Source organism: Augochlora pura, chromosome 1 (genome assembly GCF_028453695.1).
Source record: "Augochlora pura isolate Apur16 chromosome 1, APUR_v2.2.1, whole genome shotgun sequence".
Lineage (NCBI taxonomy): Eukaryota > Metazoa > Arthropoda > Insecta > Hymenoptera > Halictidae > Augochlora > Augochlora pura.
In genome coordinates, this window is record NC_135772.1 from 13,222,439 (window position 1) to 13,246,422 (window position 23,984).

Here is a 23,984-nt window from a genome sequence, read left to right on the forward strand (position 1 = left end):
CTGAAATAAAGCACTGTAATTTGTAAAATGCAGCATAGGAAGGTGCTAATCAATTTTAAATCGTTTGATTCGAAATGGATTAAATTAGATTCAACATCTTTAATGTTATGCATATAATTAAAAGTTCATAACACTTACAGGCGACCATTGTTCAAATTCCCATGTTGGACATGCGCTTAGTTCACAAGTTTTTTTCAGAGGTTTCTCATGCCTAGGACAATTATTCTCGGGCACAGGTCTCCCATTAGAGTCCACACAGGTGGCTGTTCTATGTTGAACGCCAACTCCACAAGTGACATCACAGTTGCTCCATTCCCCGTAAATCCACTTAACATTATCACAAGGACCTGTGCAATTTTTGTCTTCTTCGGGTCGTGGGAGATGAGCACAAGCTTGCGTGGGAACAGAGCGAGGAGAATACTCCGAGTTTCGGAAACTCTGTATACACCTTGACGTTACTGTTCGTTTTCCTATGCCACAATGACTAGAACACTCAGATACCGATGTCCGCCACCTGAAATAATTGAATATCAATAGTTCTTAATCGTTTATCGTGTAAGTTTCTACTGGAGTTTTCAAGGCAGCTACTTATCAAGTACCATGCATTCATAAAAAGAAGGCATAGAGTGTTTACATTCCTACTTCTGCTGAAGTCCGTCGTACCTCCTATAATCGCAGGTAGTAATGGATTATTGGCCAAAAACGGTATCGAATATCAACATTCGCCGTTGATATTCGATAGTTGACTACTACTTGCGATCGTAGGAGGGACGGTAGATTACAGTACAAGTGGGAACGTAAAGGCACTGTGCCTTCTTTTGGCAAACGCATGGTACTGCATTCTACTTTCTTTCTTTATTTCTCTCCCCCCTCTCCGCTCTATCTGTTTACGAAGAAGTCAGGATAATGCTCCATAGGGCAATCTGTAATGATTTCTGATCCAGACTCTATCCAGACTTACTTTAGATGACAGTGGTTGTTGCATGTCTGGCTGTCTTCGCGAGGTCTCTCCTCCTCGCGACAATAGCCATCAGGAACAACTTCTTTGTGCTCGGCACTCTTGCATTCCGCCTTACGGTACTGCATTCCCTCACATAAACGACTACACTGGGACCAGTTGCTGAGAATCCAAATGTAGTTATGCAGAATTTTCTTGGATATCGTGTATTCATACGTTATTTGAGGTGGCTGACCTGACACGCATAATACCTGGAACATCATGTGATCAGCAACTCGTCCATTATTTATACCCAACGACGCTCGTTATTAAACAACTAAAGTGATTAAAGGAGAAGAATTTACCTCTAATATCAAATCAGTGCCAATCGGTTTGGAGCTGTTCAAACGTTCCACGACAGAGTCATACCCGTTGTAATCTACAGCGACACCGTAACGCTCGTCGCCGATCACTCGTGCGGTCATCATGTATTTCCCATTGAGAATATGTTCTCCGCCTTCTCCCAGTCGCAAAGCTAGGTAAAACGTTTTATCGTGGTATTCGCATAGTAAATAACGGTCGTTATGTTAAGTGTTCATATCGTAAGCCGGAAAAGAAGCGACAAGGGACCTTCACTAATAAGAGAACTATCAAGCACCGCGGGAGTTAATTCAACAATGAAGAATCGTACCGAGATAATTTTGGTCGTACTGCGTTTTTAAAAAGCTATGCTGCCTGATGTCGATATATCTGCTCCCTGCAGGAATCGTGGTCACTCTCATGTAGCCTTGCTGGGTGGAATTGTAAGAGCCGGTGATCCTCTGGCAGGTGGAATTGTCTCCCTTGCACACGCCGCAAGTGTCCAATTTTGCGTCCGAGTTTAAAACACGATCGCATCCCGCTGGTCTACAATAGCCGTTCACGCATATGTGAAAAGTGTCCATCCCGCATGGTGTTCCGTCGAGTACCTTCTCCTGCAGCGAATAGTACTGATTGCTTTCCACTTCACAGTACAATTTACAGCGTTCGTGCGGTAGTACTGAAAACAAATTTACGAAGAGATTAGTTCCGGTGAATTTTTTATCTTGAGACGATCATCTTCTGAACCGGGTACAGTATGGATAGCAATGGATATTATACTGATAGCGAGAAGCAACACTAAATCCCGCAAACCTTGTCTTATGGTTAATTATTTGAATTGTACAATGAAAATTGGATTATTACAATTATAAGCTGAGACGGTTTTGCATTTTGCATCCAAAATCGATAATATCGAACCGATAATTTAAAGTTTTAATAATTTCGTACATTTTTAATTGTGATCGTACTATTGCAATATCACGGAGATTACTTACTTCGGTTGTACTTAGCGGACCATGTTACGTTCTCTGGAAGGTCAGGTATGTTCATGTTGTTGTTGTTGAAGTACGCGCATTGCATCTCCCTGTAAAACAGATTAAAATACCCGTTGAGCATTGGCGCATAAAAATATTGCATGCAAAAAAAACTCATGGTTCAGCTAAAAAAAGTCCATCAGAAATGACAAATTATAAACGTTAATAAATGACAAATTACACACGAAACAAAGATGACAATTAGGTAAACTATTTTACGTGGAACATCCTTGTAACTTTAGACTTCTTGTTATTTTATCTAAAAATTCATTTCTTATTTGTTCTATTATTTTTTTTTGTCGATCTAAACCTAAAAGCTCTTGTCAGCGATTACGTATCAATCAGAACTGATGGGACTGGCGTGTACTTCTACCGGCGATAGAAAGTTGTTCTACGACGGAATTTCTGTCCGCAATTACCTTACACCCGGACTTCCCGACGGACAGTCCTCGAGATTGCAGCTGCGATATTTGACGCGAGCCCCGACGCAGTAATTGCCATAGTTCTGCGGAGGAGGATTGTTGCATTCGCGGTACTTCTTCTGGACGCCACCACCGCAGGTCCTCGAGCACTCGCCGTAGCTTCCCCATTCACCCCATTGGCCGTTGACCGGTTCGAGGATGCTGCGGACGACGCACTCGCCGCGGATGCACCATTTGCCGCCACCGCAGTCGGTCCCGTCAGCCCAGGGCATGTACTCGGTATGACACTGGTTATAATGACCCCACTTCGGTGCGGTGCACCATAATCTCCTGCACACTGCCTGGCCGATAACCAACCAACCGCTCAGTTTATCTCAACTCTTGAGCACTGCATTCATTATGCACCCCTTGCTTCAATTCATTGCCTCCCTCTTTTATTTGAACGGGTGTCTAGCATAAGAGCATATGTATAATACCATTTCATGAACGGGAACAGTGACGGATAAGATGGTCGAATGCACAACCAAATCAAATTTATTCTTGTTTGTATCGTTTCATATGCCTTCTAAAGAAAAATCTCTCTGGCAGATTTATTTGTGTTCTCGAATGACTTCGAACTATATGAATCGTTATTTCCGTATACAGTTTTGCATGAAATATTACACTGTTAAGCAAGGATGCCTAATAAAGATAAAACAAAATTCGATAGGGCTCAACAGGGTGTATTTATGCAGTACGAAGAGTTTGAGAAATATAATTCGATGTTTAAAAAATCAGAGAATTTACAATTCCTAATTTCATATTTAATGTCCTCAATTTTTTATAGTTATATACAGTAATATACAGTATATTATTACAGTATATATACAGTATTTTATTTCGATTATTAATGTACTATACAAATATAAATATGGAATTAGCAATTTTGAGATTTTCGATTTTTTAAATATAGAATTTGTAATCGAAAATTCGGAATAAGTTTAGCTATATTCTATTGAAACTTGTCGAAAGGAGTTTTCGAATTGTCCTTTGACTAGCCCTTTAGAATGACACGTAAAAACAATTTGTTGATTAATTTATGAACGAAGATCGACTAATGTACGCTCTCATATCACTTTGAAAAATGCAATACTAATGCAACAATGAGAAAGTTGACTAGAAACATAAAGTTTGGAATGAAAATCTTTTCCTTTAATCCTGGTTGTTTATTTTTCAGGAGGCGTAGAAACAATATCTGTCTCGATGAACGACGAAGTGGCATTAAATGTTGCTATAACTAAACCATTAAGACGTGGGAAGAATTTTTTTACCATATTTCTTTTTGGCACTTATTCATTAATTAATGATTTATACTTATTTGCCTGGCGCAACCAACATCCGCCCTTCCGCTAGACACCTGTCCTTCGAACTCTCATTGAATTCTCAATTTTTAGCTCAAGTTGTCTTTTACTACTAACGTTGAACTGTCACAATGGCACAGGATCAATACGATGCAAAGATGAATAATGAAATTTGTACAAGCTAGCTTCGAAAATGAGATCTTGATTTCGCAATAGAAGCACCCGTTACGGTGACTTCTATTTAGAACTTAGCAGAATGCGTGACTTACCATGACTCACCATTTTGGTACAGACACGGGACCCATCGCCGAAGGCCAGCTCGCATTGCTGGTCCGCGGTGTAATTCTCACCGGGCAGTCTGCTCATGTCTATATTTTCCACTTGATCGGGCTTGTCGAGCAAGCAGGTACCCTCGTACGACCTGAAACAAATTTCGACAAGCTTGAAGATCGCGGGGCTTGCGCGCGTATTATCGGACGGGGGGGACCAAATTTTTGTCGGTAACAAATGGGATCCGGGGCGTGCGGCTCATTTAGAATCCAGCGGAACCGGATTCCTAAGTGTAGAGCCGTCGAGACGCCAGATCTACTGACATCGCAGAAAAACACTCGCCGCACCGACTTTTCTGCGCGGACCGAATTCATTGAATGATGCCTGGTTTGTCGAGATAGAACCGTCTCGGTGTCATTCGCGAACCTGAGATATAATCGCTTAGATAATTCAACAATCGATTCAAACTGGTCAACGTTGTAAATATTGGTGCAACTGCTTCAAATAATTTATCGTGATAAAGAAACCGATAGATTTATAAAAACCATTGTTCGCAAATCTCAAAAACACAAAAATTGTTTCTTTAAACGGATGAGAATGTTTTAAATAATTAGGCGAATGCCATCTTGAACTCGTTAATAAAGAGTTTCTTGGAAGTGCAAGAATGTCAGTGTAATTTTATAAAAGTATACTTATTATTATTTTTCATTTCTCTAACGTTTGTTGTAAGACCATGCAACTATGTACAATAATAATTTCTTTATTATAACTCCGTAATTGTGTAGAGCAACAAATTCTTGACTAAAAACTCTATAATGTTCCATAATAAAAAATAGGCGTAACACTTTATTCGGCACGCACAGAATAGTCTGATTACCATTTCACGAAATCGTCGTCGGGAAAGGGTTAATTTGAGAATTGATTTAAAGAAATTTCAACTCGTATCGTTTTGATTATGTTCGAAGGTTCTGTCAGAGGTCCGCGGGTGAACGCAGTTGGTTTGATGAAGAAAAAGTAAATCTTAACGCGACAGACGAAGCCTAATCTGTGTCACCGTGGCGTAGGGTTAATTTGTCAACGTGACACTTTTCAGAACGTCCGTTGACCCGTCAAAATAACACAACTCACTCGAGGAATTCGGTGACGAAGTGCCGTGAACACTTCGACCATTTCCATGGGAAAGTGTTGTTGTCCAGCACCCTGGACATGATGTTGTGCAGACCGGAACTGTTCCTGAACTTCTCGCACTTTTTGTCGTCGTCGTGGGGCATACTTAATCTGAAATTGACAGCATGATTCGTAATCTCTTGGTCAATGTCGTATAAACGTGTGACTGTTTTCCTGAATTAACCCTTATCAATTCGTTGTGTTAATTGGACAGATTTACAATGATAACGTATCTTGGCTATGGCTTGTATTAGCTGTAGACGAAGTCAAAATGTTATTTTATATTTATCTCACTTTATCTTGGAAATTATTATTTAGAGAACGAATTTGCAGAATTAAGAATTTTCTGGACAAATGAAATTTTAAGAACCGAGCATAGGTGTGGATTAATCATTTTTATAGACACACTTTATTTTGGATATTATTATTTAAAGAACAAATTTGCAGAATTAATCATTTCATGGACGAATGAAATTTTAAGAACCGGGCGCAGATATAGATTTTTCATTTTTCTGTATTATGACTGCTTCGAATGCCTTACATTGTGAATCATTCGATTGTTTTGCGAATCTTTTCTTTGTTTTGAAAAGATACGGATCAGTAGGCACGATACAATTTTTTAAGAACACTACTGTGAACAGATTACGCGCGTTTACGCATTCGATTAATTTTTCACCAAGCTAGACTAAAGAGAATAAAGCAAACAATTATGTAATCGTAAATGTTTCGTTTTTCATAAAATAGTAGGTTGCGTATCAGCCGAACAGTTAATTGTTCACGCGTATTTACCGGCTATTGATCGAAATCTCGTGTAAGAACCGAGCGTTAACATGCTGTAGCACCGATCGTACATTTCCTATATGCTATAATATTTATAGAGTGCCCAGCTGGTGCCAGTTGCTTGGACCGCGTTCGGCAGCCAATCTCGACCGGAGTAAGAGTTTATTTACGAAAGTCTGAATGCTTTTACAGCCTCCGATAGTTCTACTCACACGTGACCGATCTCATGGGCGATAGTGAACGATGCGGCCAGCCCAGTGTCCTGAACAATAGCGCAGGAAGATTTGCGAGAGCACATTCGTCCAACTTCGGCTAGACCCAATATGTCGCAGCGCACTTCGTTCGGATCATGGCACAGATTTTCCCTGGAAATAGTTTCTTGTGCAAATAAATCGCATGGAACGCTTCGAGCGGTATCAATTTTCAATTATTAATTTGTTATCGACGTTGGAGCCACCGATTTGTGATTGCATGCTTAACAATTGCTGCGATCGTATAAATTGGGGACGATCTTGTACTAGTACTTTTAAATGCAGCGTTAGTTATATACTTTAAAATCGATCTTTATTACCATTTATAAGGTGTAAGACTGTCGCAAGAATTATAACAAATGTTATGTGTATTATAAAATACGATGTTCTGATTTTGTATGAATTTAATAAACGCTAGTGTGGCAGCTAGTGCATTAAAAAATGTAGGACAAACGGTGGCTTTGGGTTTCCTTGTCGATAAAGTTTCAGCAAGGTATATTTCTGTAATTATGCTTGATTGAAACAGAATTAACTACAATAATAATAGTAAATATTATTATACTATTATAAGGGACGATAATAATAATATTATATTATTATGAAGGAATTCATTTCTGTATCTATGAAACGTGATCTGAGTTTTCTTCTAACACAAAAATATTCATTAAAATAATACCTATTTGTATTTCTGATTCAGAAAATTTGTTATTCCTTTAATAAAACGATGAAAGGACGCACCTCGTCAAAAGAAGTGCCGCATCGTGGTGCACCGGTGACGGTTCGTCAGGATTATTATATTTCTGCCACTCGCAAAAGTTTTTCAGCATGTCGGCGGCTGAAGATCCGTTCATTGTAGGATCTCTGGGCGCGAATTCGTGGTCGGTTTGCACGATTTTCATCACGGAAATGCTTACCGCATTGCCGATCGATTGATCTTTGTAGATTCGGGAGACCTGGAACAACAAAAGGTACGTTCTTGTCAATGGCATCTCACGCGCGATTAACGTCGACGACATTGGCGCGAGTCGATACTGTTCTACAAAGTATGAAACTAGAAATAAAAAGAGAAATAAACTAGATATAATAAATTATTTGACATCGAGATCATTCTCTTAAAAAAGTTGCAGCAAAAAAATTCCTCTTTCTCTTAAACAAGAGGCAACTCTCATGGTCGATCGCATAGCAATGCTTAATCTATTTTTAATTTATGCTAAACGAGATGATTGACCGCATAGACCGCCAAGCGCGAATTATGAATTCCCGGTGTGCTCTCGTAGGTAATTAAGATAATAAGGTGCGATAAGTGTTAGCCTAGCCGAGGCGACGTTCTCGCACGACGATGCGCGCGCAACGAAATAAATCCCGCGAAACGATATACGGTCGCACAAGAAATCCGAATAAAAAAATCTAATTTACTTCTCGTGTACGCACACCGGCGGCGAAGTTTCTAATTTATACGTCCACTGTGAAAAAAACGAGATAACGTGTACGATATTGCCGTCGTCGCGCAACCACTGTCCACCTATCAACCTGCGAAACCGCGTAGCTTCTTTTTACTTTCTAAACACGATAACGGCTTATAAATAACTAATCTGGAACGTTACCGGCGTCGGTTACCTAATAACAAATCGGTTGGATAAGAACACAAAGATATAGCCGTTTGTTTTAACTAGGAAGTTATTTAGTTACTCAGCCGAGAAGATATTATTATCGACGTTTAGAACGTTCATAGAGGAATCAAATTTCCTCTCGGTCAAATCAAATGACATGTCTATCGATCGTTGGTTCTCCTCGTTTTAATTCCCCCAAAAGTGTGCGAAAGTGTAACAATTTTATTCAGGACTCAGCCAATTATGTAGATTAAACTCCTCTCGGCGCGATTGTAACAATATCTTGGAAAGGAAAAGAACATTTGTGTTTGTCGCGCGTCTACATTTACTTGAAATATATATTCTTATTTGCGTTTATATTTAACAGATCATTTATAGAAATCTCCATCGCGAGATTGATACGAAAGTGTAAGAAGGAGTTAATATTATGTAATAATTGCATTTCATATTATTATTTAAAAGAAATTTGTTAACCTTGTTTCGTATACATCTTGGCGATTGGCCAAAAACTATTGTGAACAATCAAGTTTCTCTAGGCTCGTTAAAATCGAAAAGTATCGTCACGCATCCGCCGCCGTTCATTTGCCATCCAATGGATCCGTTCTCCACGGGGGGATCGGGCGACGGCCTTTCGGGATCCGAGGCATGCCGCTAATTAAGAGTCAACTGTGTCTTGCATTGTTTATGCACGGTCATCGTCTTTTTCTGACCCGTCTCCCGTGCGTGTAGTTTTCTCCTCCGACCTCTCTCTCCCCCCTCCCCTCCTCTCTCTCTCTCTGAACGCTTCATTAAGATGCAATCGAGTTCGTTTGTAAAAATCGTTCCCCTTATTAAATGTCTCGCGGCTGACGAGAATGCGTTCGTAAACGCGTGAAAGGGAGATTAGCGTCAAACCGCTCGGAAGATTCTGGTGGACGTTCGATTTCGTGGCGACCCCCCAGGAGATCGCGGACGAATAGAAATGCATGAAATGCATGGCATCAACGGCGTTTTTTTCCCTCGCTCGACAAACTTCCTGGAATAATCCTGATCGGATGGCCGAGTCCCCCTATTCCTCGTTGTTCATAAAGAATAAATATTTCGTTGTTCTTTTAATTGAAAGGATAATATTTCATTGGGGATTCTTTTCTTCTTTTTTCTGTATTCGTGTTTCGAACAACAAAATTTGCTAGATTTCAGAAAGCGCAGGTGAATTCAGATCTCTGAGGTTAGGCTTATGCACTGGAAGCAGCTATACGGATCTTTAGCGAATTTTATTGTAGATGTTGATATGTACACTCCCCTCCAAAAGTATCACACTCGTGGATAATTAAATAAATTTAAGAAACCGACAGGAGATTGTGACGATGCCGTCAATCTATTTCGAAGTTAATTGAATGGAATTATAAGAAGTACGTATATCTATATATTTTTGCATTATAATAACATTAATCTTATGAAAGAATATTAACGCCTTGCACTATAATAACGAGTCAGACTAGTGACGAACGTTAATATGGCTGCCAATTATTTCAATTAGTTCGAAACAAAATTTGAATCAGCTATCATGGAAATCTGGAAATGAACGTAAACGAGGACAATCGGGACCACTAGAATCATCTCATGGCATCAAGGAAACAATTAAGGAGGAAATAGTCGTAATCAACGTAGCTCTGAGAGACGTAATAGTGCATGGGGTTGAATCTCCTTTTCGCAAAATATATATACCGTGTGTTTTAATTACTTCTAGGATTAATTTCGGCAACTGTTTTATTAGTTCGTCTATTATTCCCTACTTGCTTCTCTCATTAGTCGAACAATTATTATTTGCTCGAACGTATCGCGGCAAGAATTAATTTCCAAGCCTGATTCGCGAATAACGTACGTGTAACCGGCGTGGCAGTGAACGCGTCAACGAGACAATGCTCCGGAAACTTTGTTCACCGATTGCGCTTCAAAGGTCTTACGTCCTCGCGACTTCCGATCGGCCGTTCACCGGCGTCCGTGGCCTATGCGAGCCTAGCATTTCGAAACGATCAACACAAAAAAACGTGGTCGAGTGCTATTTACACACCGTTGTTACGCAGTCCGGAGCGCGAGTGTGCGTTTAATCAATCAATTACGGAGAAACAGCCGTTCTACATGCGCGAATCTGTTGTAACCAATTCCCGCGCGAGAGCGAGCCGTTGGGGAAACGTGTCCGAGTGACACATCAGCCCGACGACGACCGAAACGTTGCTCCAATTGAATGCATCGGGGCCGGTTCATTTCATCTAATTAAGCTGCTTGAAGATGCCTCGGCACTCGTTCTTTCACGATTAATCGTTGCAACGAAGATTTTCCTAAGCTCTCGTCGTCCGTCCACGCGTCACTGTTCCTAATCTATCATACTTTGCTTTAACGACGCGCAGCTAGGGTCCGGTTCAATTAAGTTGGCCGTTCGGAGTTGCTGAATTGACCTTGTAGTTCCCAAGTTCAAGTTGGAGCGATTCTACTGTTCGATCGAAGGGCCTCGGCAGGAATCTTGCCCGAACAAAATACTTAATTAGATCCTGGGTTCTTGTCGCACGTGTCCCGTAAATCGTATCGTTCCGAAATTTAATGTAGCAACAGCGGGCATTGTCAGTTCACTTCGGTGAAGATGTGTAATCCATGTTAACGCGAAACGTGCATCGATCTCTGAACGTGTGCTACTATGTCTGCATCTTCAGACGTTCGAAGAACCGCAGATTCAAGTTTTTATAACTCATTGTGCAACGATTTATTTGAAACGTTTTCCGCAATTTCAGTTGTGCAATGAATGTTTCATGAAACGAACAAAGTGTAGCGTATCTGATTTGATTAGTACGAAATAAACGATCGTTAACGAGTAGGAACGTGGAATCCAAGTAGAAAAAATCCGATCACCAGAATCTCGTTATCTTTAACTTGCGTATGTATACGTACTTGTTGGAGCTACAAGATCGATATTCTCGGAAACGAAGCTTTTCAACTACTTACAACTTTACTGTTATTGATATTACAAATACTTGTCCTCTTCAAATAGAATTTACTATAAGATTTGAACAGACAACCAATCTTACAAAACGAAAAACTTTAATCTTGCAAGTACCATCAATAACATCGGCAATCTTTTTACAAGCCCCGACAACCGAATGTAAAGGGTTAAATGAATTATACAAAACCGTATCGCGAAGGGAACTATGCTCAAGAGACAAAAATCTGCGGGAGTCGCGTACTGGTTGTGAAAACGTGAAAAGAAGTTGAAATTCGTTGTCCGTCGTTCCGTGTTTCTCGTTCTTTGTTTTTTTTTCTATTCGAAAGCTCAGAGGGTTGATTAACAGGCCATCAAGCAGCCGGGAACCGTAAAAAAGGTCCCACGTGAAGTCTCACTGGACCGGTTAGAGGGACCGACCGAGAAACGCGGCGGTTCAATCGTGTCACTGGGCGATCGCTATGTCAGACGCACGCAAAGAGACAAGTTTTTCATTTCCATGGAGGTGACCATCCATAAGCGACGTCGTTTCGCTTCAGCGACGCTCGTATCCACCGCGATCCTGTTCTACACTGTACGAGTATGGTTAAATGGGTTATCCCGACGGCAAAAATTCATGTTTATTAACATCGTTCGCGTCGGATCTTCCCGTTGCCCACTTTCCGAACCGTGTGCGCCGATTCCGACGAATCGTCTCCCTCGTTTCCGCTAGGATACCATCATACGGCGGCGCAAACGGCGAATAGTAACGCCATTTATGCCAACTTGCACGCGGTCGGTGTAAATGGGAGGTCTGCGAACTTTCGTTTGTTTACTGTTAAAATAATCGTTTAAAGGAAGGATGATCGTCGGTAATTCTTTGACAAAGCGTAAGATGATTTGTGCCCATAATTACGAAAGTGGTCTAAGTCAAAATTAAAAACAAAATGAGTTTATCAGTTATTTTACAGCACATTATTTTAAACTAAATTTATTCAATGTAATTTTTACGGTATCGTCAAAAATGAACCATTAGATGGTGATTGTAATTTCAACGTTATATGGAATTCATTTAGTGTTAATTTCGAAGGTGGTCTAAGTCAATTCAAACTTTAAAAACATTTTCGTATGAAATTCACACAAAATTTCATATTCATAATAAATTTCCATTAAACAAAACTGATAAAATTCTAAATAAAAAGATCGCGTAATGTAAAAATATATTTTAATATATGCAAATGCAATTAATTAAATATCTCGAACCAAGAAATATATGATTTGGACCACTTTCATAATTATGGGCACATTTAGAGAAGCAATCACAGAGTCCCCATTAGATCGTCGAGGGTTCGTCGATCGTTGGTTCGATCGGCTGATAAAATCGGGGCCACCGACGGCCGTCGTTTAACCGGGCGCATCAGGGCTAAGCTTTAAACGCGCGTTTTACGTCACTCGACGACTGATTGAATTTTACAGTTTATGTTCGATGAACCGGCCGACAGTCCTCTCCAGCGGCCGTGCATAAAATATCGACACCGTTCGATAGACCCGTGCGAGAAAAAGTCGATCGGCACGCGAACCCGTGGCTGTTGCACAATATGCACCGCGAATGGCTACCGGGAAATTCCTACGTGGCAAATCGCCGTGCGACAAAGCGGCGCGATTCTCCTCCTTCGGGCTTTCCAGGGAAGATAAATGTCTTCCTGACGGGCCGGCGATCGTTTCGGGTTACGTTCTGTTTAGTAAACTCGCTCTTTATGTTTTGTCCCGCGCGAAACGCGTCAGCGAGTTTCGCAATCGTGAGAGAGCGCGCTCGTCCGGTTTATGGCTCGAATCTTACCGAGTGGAATTTTATGGCAATTTTTTCTACGATCGAATTGAGCACAACTGAGAAAAACTGAGTACAACTACGTTCATTGTCGCTGAGGACTTCGATATGTAAGCGTGCGTGTATGTTGCCCTCTGGTTCTCAACGATACTATGTGTATGTATAAATGAATATAATGTGTTGTAATATAAATGGACAGAAAATATGTTTTAATATAAATGAATATAATGATAATTACATTTGTATTCTCTACATTCTATGTTTGCGGACATGTTTTGCCGTTTGGACAATGTTGGACGAATGCTAAATCGGAATTGAACGTACTGTCGACAAAAATTGAACATACAAGGAAATATGGTTTAATATAGACAAACTTGTGTTGGTGATATTTTCAACAAGTATTGACAATATTGTAACGACGATATTATCAATAAGTGTTGGCAACATCGCATCGACGGTATTATCAATGAATATAGACGATATTGTACGAATGACAATATGAAAATATTTGCAATATGCATCGTCAATATTTATTGGCGCAGCACTGTAACGTTGAAAATCTTGATATATTGGCAATATTATTGATTGTCCAAAGGCGAGTGAAGTTAAAAGAGGAACATTGTAAAACAATTACAATTTGTTATTTACAGAAATAACTTTACTGAAATTCTCTTATGCAATGGAAGCGAAGGAGGGACGATAGGAAGAGATGTTAAGGGAAGCAAACGGCGAATTAGATCGCATGGTGGAGTTACGGCACCGCGTATACCGTAACAAGGCGTCCCGAGCAGAATGCGATGGCCACTCAACTTATCAAACACCGTTCGACGCGACGTCAAATTAGATTTCATCGATTCGTAAAAAAGTCATGAATATCAAAAGATGATCGATAGCCAGGAAAGCTGATTGAATCGTCGTATGAATGACGGGCGTGGGCACGTGAAAGTGAGTCCCGGACGCTCCGTGGGATGTTGCCCTCTTCTGAGGTGTGGTCCGATTCGCGTGGGACGTGCAACCGACTGGATGGTAATGACCTGGTTGACAATGACGAGGCTAACCGTCAAATTATATGAATCATTCATTTATCACGGGACGATCGGATTTCCTCGTTCTATTGATTTTAACCGTACCGAATTTCATTCTCTGCCCTACATTACGCAAATCTGGGCCAAATATTTAATAAAAAAAAACACATCAACCACCATATAGTTGAAGACCGAATTAGTTATAACCCCTTGCTGTACTTTAACGAGTTAGACTCGTGATTGAGATTTTTAATAATGAGCTGTTAGGTATGAATATTTATCCGTTCTTTTAAGTAGGAATCAAATTTTATTCTCTTGTTAGCAATATTTAAACATTCGAGTTGATGTAAGCGCAGAATAAACATAAAATTATTTTTTCTTTTAAGAAATTATTGCGATCGAGAGGATTCTAATTATAATAATTGTAAAGAACATGGTACGGCAAGGGGTTAATAAAGAATGTCTTTTTTTAGAGTGATGGAACTTTAGACAGTAGCCAAATAAGAAACAACTAAACGTTGTCGTAGATCCAGTCTTCCTACGATGATTTATCACAACTTACTGAACTGAAATGTCAAAATAAAATCTTATCTACCAATCGTCAAATGCCAGATAATTCTATCGAAATTTGATCGTTCTAAAAATAAAACACGCTTTACTTGTACAAATAACTCAAAAAAAACTTTTACGAAACGAAATGTTCTTTTCCTGTTATTTTTTCCATTTATTGTTAATTTAGTTATTAAAGTTATCCTTTTCAAATAGCATGGAATAATTCCATTGATTGATAAAAAAGCAAGTTGAATCGTGTACCGGTATGTTGTCCACCATACGGTGTTCGCAGCAGTAACACAGGAAGTGCAACCATTTTTTTCGTCGTTTGAAAATTAAAACAATCGTAAATCATCGTACGTAGGTTGCACTGTAAACGATCCCCGTACCGATGTTAGCACTGTAAACAATTCAACGCTGCGAAGTTCTCCGGTTTGTTGAATTTATGGCGGTTAGCGGGTGCCTAGAACATTGTAAACCTGCTGCGGCGAGTGATAAATTCATTTGTACAACCGATCCGCTAATTACTTGGAGAATTACGAGCGTCGAGCCGATTGCGCCGAACAGATAGCGCGTCGGAGGCATTAGAAGGGTTTTCCCCCGGTCAAGCCGGGTTTCAATTCCCGCGGACAAACATGAAAATCACGACCTAGCCCCGGCCCGATTTGCATTCAATCCGATCGCGCCCGGCAGAAAACGGAATTTGCATTCGAATCGAATTACTTTACGCGGCGAAAGATCGATCCGGTTGTATACGAGCGCGTTGTGGGATGGCCAATTATATAATCGCCCCGGCCCGGAATCTTTAAACAGAGCGTAACGTTCGCGAAGCACGTGTGGGACGTGCCCCACTAAACCAGGAGGGGAGGGGAGGGAGGGGCGCACGGGCACCCCGGTACACTTTTTCCCAGTGCAGCGGCTCCATTAATTTATGCCCGTCGGGGTCTGGTTTTGCAAGCGGCGCCTAGCAGAGAATAGAACCACGGAAAGGCAATCCTTCTAAAGGTGCTGTTCCGAAACGCGTGACCGTGCTTCTCGGATGCGGTGTCTCGGGGCCTACGGCTGTAATCCAAGCCGCGAACTATTGTCTTACCACGTTCCTGGTCCCCGGTGTCGGGTACGGTAGCGGAAAAAGGATTACGGCGAGAGGAAAGAACGAACGAAATTGGTAAAATGCGCCGAGGTTGCAAATCTATTCCGAAACAACGTTCGCTGGCTTGTGCAATGTTTAGGGGACTCATTGTTCAACTTTTGACGGTAGATGTAAGTATGATTTTAACATCTGTAATTTAATAAATATCTTCGCTTGGTTACGTACTCTTGCGACTTGTTTCTGCTCGTTAAGCATTAAATTCCATGATTTAACTGTGCCTTTTGACTTCTATGAATTTTATGTTCATCGAATAAGACATTTCACAGTTTTTTATTCTTTTGTTTCGATTACTTTTGAATGAAAATATTTAATGTCTTATTCGATAAATATAAAATTATGTCCGAAAACGAACCAAAGGCACAGCAATTGGTCGAGCCACAGTAACCGGCTCCGCTATCCAACTAAAATATTAAATGAATTCGCAATGTGTTACTCGCTCGACGGTACGTCGTAAACTAAGGTTCAAACTAACGAAGTTCATAGGCGTTAGGAACATAAAAACAAACGCGCCTCGCTTAAACGCAAGTCTATGTTTAAAATTAAGGAAATCGTCGTCTTTTTATGACCGCCATCTTGTACACGGCATATGAAAATGGTAATTCAAGTACAACGGAATCTCAATTATTCGAATTAATTATGAGAACATAACGTTCGGGAAATAGAACTATTTAATTAGTTATTTCACTTTTGGTTTCGAGCTTTAATTTAAAGATCTGTACAGGTTTAATTTAGTTCCGTATCTAAGTAAACAGTTCTATTACTATTATTATATTGTGAAAATAATCGCAGCTGCGGTACCCTTTCTTTTTAAATTAAAGGATAAACAAATTTTACAAAAGTCATGCATTTTGCCAAACTTTGTGAGTTTTAGTATAACAAATGTAGAGCCACATTTGAATAATTACAGTGGCGAGGATGCATTAAGCTTAAAATCCAGTAACATTATTTCAAAGCAGAGGCTTCGAACTTTAATTTAAAAAGAAGATGATCGTTTTTTGCACAAAATTGTTGTATGCTCTTATTTTCTTAAACAGTATACAACTTAAAATTGTTACAATAACATTATTACTGTAATTATTATATATATATATAATAAAAATAAATATATAACAATATATATACTATATAATATATAAATATATAATAATATATATAATATGAATAATAAAAATATATATATATATAATAATTACTGTAATAATTTTATATATTATATTAGTTAAATAATAGTGTTTAAATAATAACGTAACGACAGGTGCTCGATTCTTACGGTCGATCGATTCTCGCCAAGGGTGTATTTTCTCGAACGAAATAAATTCTCGACTGCACCGAGAGGGATAGCCACGGCTTAACGATGCATACCGACTTTCCATTTCCGTGTAGGGTTTATGAACTCGGTCGCCCGGAAGCAGCGTGGATCGGATTCAATCCGGGCTCCAATTGCGGGGCGAAAATGTCAACCTTGCGTTAAAGGTAGTTAACCATGCGATCGTATCGGGGCCGGCAGAATTTATAATCCCGAAGGTGCAACTTGTACTTTCTATTCTCTCCGGGCGATGAATTGTGCATCGCTCGCAGCCACGCAGGAGCGGCCGGTCCGCTCCTAAAATTTATATCCTCGCGAATATATACGGCGTCTAAATGTCCGCGGCTGAATCCAGTTACCTTCGGCCGTGGCACGCGGAGAGACCGGGCACGTCTCTGTCGACAGATAGTACTCCCCTCAGCAGGGACGTCCATTATGTCAACCGGCTACGCTAATTTCTCGCGTCGTTGAAATTTCGCCAGTAAAACGCGGATATTCGTCGCGTTAATTAAAGATGATTAACGACTGTCGGGCTCGTTGCGAAAGACGCCCGGCGTACGCGTTCCGCGCGTGAAAACGAAACTTCTGTCCATTCATTTCTCCCGCCGCGCGGCGGCCGTTTTACGAGTCTAGTCGAAAGTTGTCGAACGCGTATTTCTGATAAAGGTATTATCGCTATTTCCGCCCTCGACGGTTACAATTAACGAAAAGGAATAAAAGAACTTTTTATTATTGGTAGAACTACTTTGTCCATGGTGATCCAAGAAATTGTGCTCGTTCGATTAATTTAAAGTATCAAGCAGCGCCGAAGTAACTTTAATCAATACTAATTTATTTTATCGACGCTATTTCCCTGTCCTTAACGCGAGTACGCGGTTTTAACAAACATCGCAACCGTTTCACATTTTTTACGGCAGGGAACGCTGAACGATCGAAACATTATTCTCATGATGTAACAATATTTTCACTTCACAGCATCGCTAACAGCGTCCATAAATTTCTAGATTGACTAATTTATTCATGAACGAGCACGCTCGCAGTTTTCTCATTTATTATTTCACGAGCGTATTTTGTTAACATTGATCCGTTACGGCGCGCGCAGAACTTATAGTTGGCGATCGCGCGGACGATTTTTCAGCGGCATCGAATTAGTGCCGTAGGTGGTTGCCGCCGCGAGTTGACTGATGGTCGAAAGTTCGTCGGCTACTCTTTCGATATCCGAAACGAACTAGGAACGCGAACCGGCGCATTTGCATAATATTTAATGCTCGTGACAGATCCCGCTGGCACGCAAGATCGATCATCCGACGAATCGAGCCGCCGCTGTTTCGTGGCTCCTCCGGGCTCTTTTAATCCTGTTCTGTCTCGCAAGCGAACGGGCCTAACCCCTCTCCCTTCTTGTTCGCCGAAACCATGCTCGGACAAAGTGATACACCCACGCGGCGTGTCGAGCTTTGTCTCGCGGTGCTTTCTTTTTCCCCCGTTTCGTCTTTTTTCTTCGAACGGATGTCGGACCTATGCCGTGTAATAAATACCCGGCTGTTGTTGCAGGGTGCGCCGCGAGTTCGCTTCATATTTTCTCATACTAAATCAGATTTATGGCGCGTTAGGCGTACCGGAAGACGCCGCTCGCATTTTACAGTTCAATTAAATATGTACAGGTCTGTGAGAAAGGGAACATTAATTTTTGAAGGTAAACACTTGAAACGGAGTTCGACGATACGATTGTAGCTATTGTTTCATTTTATATTATTTATATTTATTTGTATTTTTCATTTTTATCGTAATCTGTTCGAGTAAGGAGAGTTTTACTGAGTTTTCTATAGGGTTGTTGCAAAAGTAGTTTCGGTTTTCCGAACAGATAGCTCAATTAATAAATTTTAACTTTCTAATTCCGATTTCATGAATTAAATCACTTTTAGATGAACTGTCAGGTTTGAAGCATCAACAAGAAATGGATTAAATCGATTTAAGTTTATACAAATTTTCGAGGTTGATGTTCGCCAGGTTATTTGCCAGGTTTTGACAAAGAGCTGACGTTTTTATTAATACCTTATAGTCGGAATATTTTTTCCTTAACGGCAACATTTATTTCATTCAAAATTGGTAAAAATTAATGAAATTAGATACAAAGATTACAATGAATTTATAATTTAAAAAAGAATACTTACTCCGATATGTAAAGTAATAAAAAAGGTGAAAATGTAAATATTAATTTTATCATTCACTACGTAATTGATGTACTACAAGGTTATGAAATAAATAAAACTTAGCTATAGAGTTCCAATGTTAATTTAACAAAATTTCATCATTGTCTATATTATACAAAAATACCGAGAATCATGAGTTAAAAATAGATAAACAAGTTAAAAATAAAAACCACTAAAATGAGCTTCCTATATGTATTTGTTTAATGATAGACGCGCATTGTTTAGGGTTGGACGCGAGTGAAGGTAATTGCTGTAATGGTTTAGTAGTTTCAGATGATCAAAGAAAGAATAGGAAGATGGAAACTCACCGTGCTCATTAGAAGCAAAATGTATCCGGTCAAGTATTCGCGATGGTGGTAATCTATCATCTTGGCATCGGCCACCACCATGATCTCGATGAAATACTGTAGTGGTAGGGCCCGGTGTGTCATGAAGGGAGTCAATTCCATTTGCGAGATGTGACCGTACTCGACGCTAATCTCGTCTCTTCTATGCTCCACGGAATAGTATCTGGAATTTTTAAATCTCCTTTTAGTGTTCATAACCTCCACATTATGATCATCCTGACGTCCTCGTAATTCAAAGTGCACGCTTCTAATTTTAACTACGACATCAATGCCTAACCTGTTCACGGTATTCGATAAAACTATACGTACATGCCTCGAATGGAAAACAAATTATATTTATCCGATTCAGTGCATTTAAAAAAGACCTGATAACGAGTCCCAAGTAAAATATAAAAAATTGTCATTTTGAAAAATGTCGTTTCGGCAATAGCTTGACTCGTATCGTTTGAAGCAAAGTTAAAAGTCTCTACCGTAATTTCGTCGATAATTCAAAGAAAATATAATATTTTCACGATTTACATGTTCGACGACACACAAAAAAGTCTTCCGATTAGGAAAAGCATCTTCAAATATTTCAGAAATAGCATGGTTCTACGAAATAGAGTTTCTAATTTACGCAAGTGTCCGAAAAGTCATTGTTATCACGATTAAGACAGCAAAACGTTTGTCACCTCTTATACCTGTTGCTGTTTCGTAAAAAATGCATACTCTCCGAACGTCGTCGTTCTACGGGCGACTCATATCTCTCTCTGTTTTGGAAGTCGTCTACGAACTTTTTCTCCGTCAGCGACCTACGCCTTCGGGATCGAGTATCGATGTAAACTTTATTCTCGGATACATCGTCAGTATCGAAATTCGGTATGTCGTCATCTGCAACAAAAAGAAAGAAAAATAATTTATTTAAACGTCTAATAATAATATCTAGTAGCATCGTATTTCTCGTAGTTCGTCATTTCTGCTGTTTCGTAAAACAGACAAATGTTCTTATAATTTTGAAAAACAGTATTCTATGGTTTTCCCCTTTTAATAACTGTAGCCATGTTAAATCGACATAAAGATATTCCATAACAATATTATACATAATGCATAGTAATATACCATAATAACAATTAGAAATAATTACATAATTCAACTTACAATTCTTCGTTATCATCGACGAGATATACAATTTAATTATTGATATAGAGTAGCCATGAAACAACAAATATGTAATGCACAGGATTCAGTAATCAACGGTTTCGTAACTACTTTGAAGTAATTGCAGTGAAATATTCGCACAGGTAATGTATGTATGTATGCATGCATGCATGGGTGTATGTATGTGGTCTCTTTGTTTTTGCTTCGAACGCTAAAATTGGACTAAAATTATTGTAGTCGCCGGTCTCGAGGCTTAACAAACGATGTAACCGAAATGGCAGGCTCGCTCGGTTACAATGTGAGGCATTGTCGACAGATTTTTCCATTTATCACATCAACGCGCGTTTCTTCGTTCTGAAAGTGATTAATAGTTTACGTCCGTGACGCGACGGAAGCCACTTTTCAGAGAGATCGAGCAGAACGCCTGTTCGCCTGGATAACTTCATTGCAATGGCTGCCCGTGCTTAAGATTTTCCGCATTACATTGACCCAGGGGTCAACGAACATTCCATGCCCGATACAATCCAAGTTTCGAAACCTTTGACATTGATCATTCGAACGTTATCTACAGAGGAAGTCGTTTCGACTACTGAACCCTTCGCAAAATCACAGCTTTTCGATTTCTTGTTTTATAATTATTGAGATGCCAGATATCGCATAAATCTATATACAAATTTATACAAATTACAAAAGGTTGTTTCCTTGCCTTATGTAGTGAATGTTATAATTAAACTACGGATCTGTATGCAAAATAAAAGCTATCCAAGTTAATTGTAAGATACATAAAACTGATGAGAAGGATGTTTCTTTTTTAATTATTTGTTAAAAAATCGCACATAACATAAAAATATTTTCAAATCCTCATGTATTTAAAATTTCGTTTTTTGACCTGATAATTTTTCTCAAAAACGCAATCTAGTTATAATGTATTTACTATAACACTTGCAACACTTATGATTCTAGAAAAAGAAGATTTTAATAACATACAATTTTTTTTAAAACAATTCTGTAATTTTTCATAGTAACCTAGAGTCATCATCCGAGTCAAAGGGTTAATTAATTGATCTGCGAATCATGGATGTGATTTTTATCAATTATTCTATAGAAACGAGAATAACAAAGTACATGTGTTATTAATATTCCTATTTCAACTGTTTTTTTAGCATTTTAAAGATTACATAACCATGAAAAAATAATCATTAATAATATTGGTGGAATTTTCTAGTTTGTTAAATTTTCCTAGGGATTCAATTTGCAGCTACATCCTCGCATATGCGGTGTCTACCAATAACATTATCTAGCCTCTTTCTCCAGAAATACAAGCAACCGCGTTTCTGAGTCGATAGTAGACGCCACCACAACGATTACCCGTCCTAAAAATAGAAATTTTTCCATTTTATTTAATGGCTCGGCTTTCCGACGAAAAAGATGCCCGCGGACAAAAATCCCTTTGTACCGCCGGACATACGGAGCCAGTTTGGATCGATCGAAAGACAAAGCACAACTGTTCCCGATATAGCTGTAAGTATAGTCGAAGGATCGCGGCAAACGATCATGCCCGTCTAATTGAACGTGCGGTTGACACTTCGAGAGAAAGAGATACGTCCTGACAGCTCTCGCTATCCACGATCAACGATCGACGATCCATCTTGATGTCCTTCGCGCCCTCCGTGTGTGGGTAACCGATTCTGGGACGCGCGACAGATTTTCCTTTCGTTTCTTCGTTGTCGCGCAGGGTGGTCACCATATTATTATTCCGCGTTCTAACTGTAAGTCATGTTATTCTGCACTTGTCGTTCGATACTATTATTTGACTTTTACGTATATAATATATGATAATACTTTTACGTATTATTCACTCCAACACGAGAACGTGTCATTGTTTCTTAATCAGATTTAGAAATTTTATATTGTAAAATAATCGGGAATACTAAATTTTATTAGAATTTCTAGCACGAAGGAGAATTAAAGAATTACATTAATTTAAATACGTAAAATTTTTGTTTCGATTTCGTTCAGTAAACTAATTTGAAATTACGGAATTTGAGTGGTACGTGTTAAATTATTATTATTATTTTATTATTTTTATTATATATCATAAACAAATTATTTAGTTTTTTTATACTTAGTCTACCGAGAAATGAAGGTGATATCATGTATTTACATGGAATGCCACACGCTTCTTTTATATGTTAAGAAATAGTTATCGAGAAGATAATTCATATGTCATATAATATGACAAAGCTTTGCCGAAGTCAGATATGAAAGGAGTAGATTGCTTTTGTGTTGATAAGAGTGTATATCACGCGCATTCTGACTTCCATTAGCGAGAATGCATTTTAGCATTTTTCTGATTATATTGCCTCACATGTGCATAATGTTGTTCCATATATTATCCTTTGTCTTCGCTAGCCAATTGTCGAAGTCTTTTGCTAGTGTAGCTTGGACAATATCTCTAACAAAAAAACAGCTTCATTTTTAACTATTGCAGTTTAATCATTATTAGTCTATTGAAAATTATTGTAACAGAAATGAAAGAAAATATAAAATACTTGTTCATTGTTTCTAGTAGTCGTAATAAATTTCTTCTTTTCCCATCGTGAAATATAGATTAATTTTTATTATGAACGTAGTACAATAAATTCTTTCCAATTGTCAACAACGATAAAATCGCATCATCTTTATCCAACAATTTTTGTTTCTTTTATTGTCTTTATGTACTTTCGTTTTCAAACTTTGATAAAAGAAGAACAAATTTCGATTTAATATAAATTAATAATATTCGCGTATTTAGTAGATCTCGCATGAAATTCGTATCACGAGTCTGACTCGTTATTATAGTGCAAGGGGTTAAGTTTCGTTTCTAATAAATTTTCCAGTTGTCGGATGTATCATTTAGGTGACGCTACCGCATAGTTGCGAAGTGAAACACGATCTGGAAGCTTTTTAATCGCGAGGTATTGCGCACTTGTTATTTAATTGTCTGGAAATTTTTCGAAAAATCGAGTAACGAGCGTGCGTCAGAGTTCTCGCGAGCGCCAATGAATCACGGCCGAGCGGTTGCTTAATGATTTCGTTAAATCGATTAGCCTGCATCGATTAAGCATGCATCCGATCGCGGTCGTGTGTGTACGCACGCTTGATGGATCCTCGTGCCGAGATCGCGAGATCGATAAGAAGCGGAACCCCTGTGTTCGCCGCGCGTTCCCGCGAAACTCGCACCTTTCAATGAAACCTTCGGTCGTTTTGTTCAGCAATCACGCGATCCTGCTTTTGAACCTTGAACTTTTTTTCCACCCGCA

At 39.2% G+C, this 23,984-nt stretch overlaps 2 protein-coding genes across 8 annotated transcripts in view; one reads left to right on the forward strand and one right to left on the reverse strand.

Annotated features, from left to right (window-relative positions):
- Rab7 (RAS oncogene family member Rab7) overlaps window positions 1-7,007 on the forward strand; it is a 29,533-nt gene extending 22,526 nt beyond the window's left edge. The window contains exon 6 of the mRNA XM_078183750.1: window positions 6,503-7,007. The gene's annotated coding sequence lies outside the window, so the exon portion shown is untranslated. The remainder of the gene's footprint in view (window positions 1-6,502) is intronic.
- The window catches only part of LOC144471527 (A disintegrin and metalloproteinase with thrombospondin motifs 15), a 151,939-nt gene that overhangs the window by 7,911 nt on the left and 120,044 nt on the right, over window positions 1-23,984 (reverse strand). For 4 of the 7 annotated variants that reach the window (XM_078183677.1, XM_078183652.1, XM_078183696.1 and 1 more), the window contains exons 7-18: window positions 20,217-20,415; window positions 19,507-19,708; window positions 7,300-7,514; window positions 6,523-6,675; window positions 5,492-5,641; window positions 4,363-4,514; window positions 2,751-3,090; window positions 2,293-2,381; window positions 1,629-1,976; window positions 1,303-1,472; window positions 962-1,209; window positions 139-514 (exon numbers count right to left, since the gene is read on the reverse strand). In XM_078183677.1, the coding sequence (XP_078039803.1) occupies window positions 139-514; window positions 962-1,209; window positions 1,303-1,472; window positions 1,629-1,976; window positions 2,293-2,381; window positions 2,751-3,090; window positions 4,363-4,514; window positions 5,492-5,641; window positions 6,523-6,675; window positions 7,300-7,514; window positions 19,507-19,708; window positions 20,217-20,415 (2,642 nt within the window). Of the gene's footprint in view, window positions 1-138; window positions 515-961; window positions 1,210-1,302; window positions 1,473-1,628; window positions 1,977-2,292; window positions 2,382-2,750; window positions 3,095-4,362; window positions 4,515-5,491; window positions 5,642-6,522; window positions 6,676-7,299; window positions 7,515-19,506; window positions 19,709-20,216; window positions 20,416-23,984 lie in introns of all 7 variants that reach the window. The other 3 variants (XM_078183705.1, XM_078183668.1, XM_078183660.1) reach the window with 2 other exon arrangements.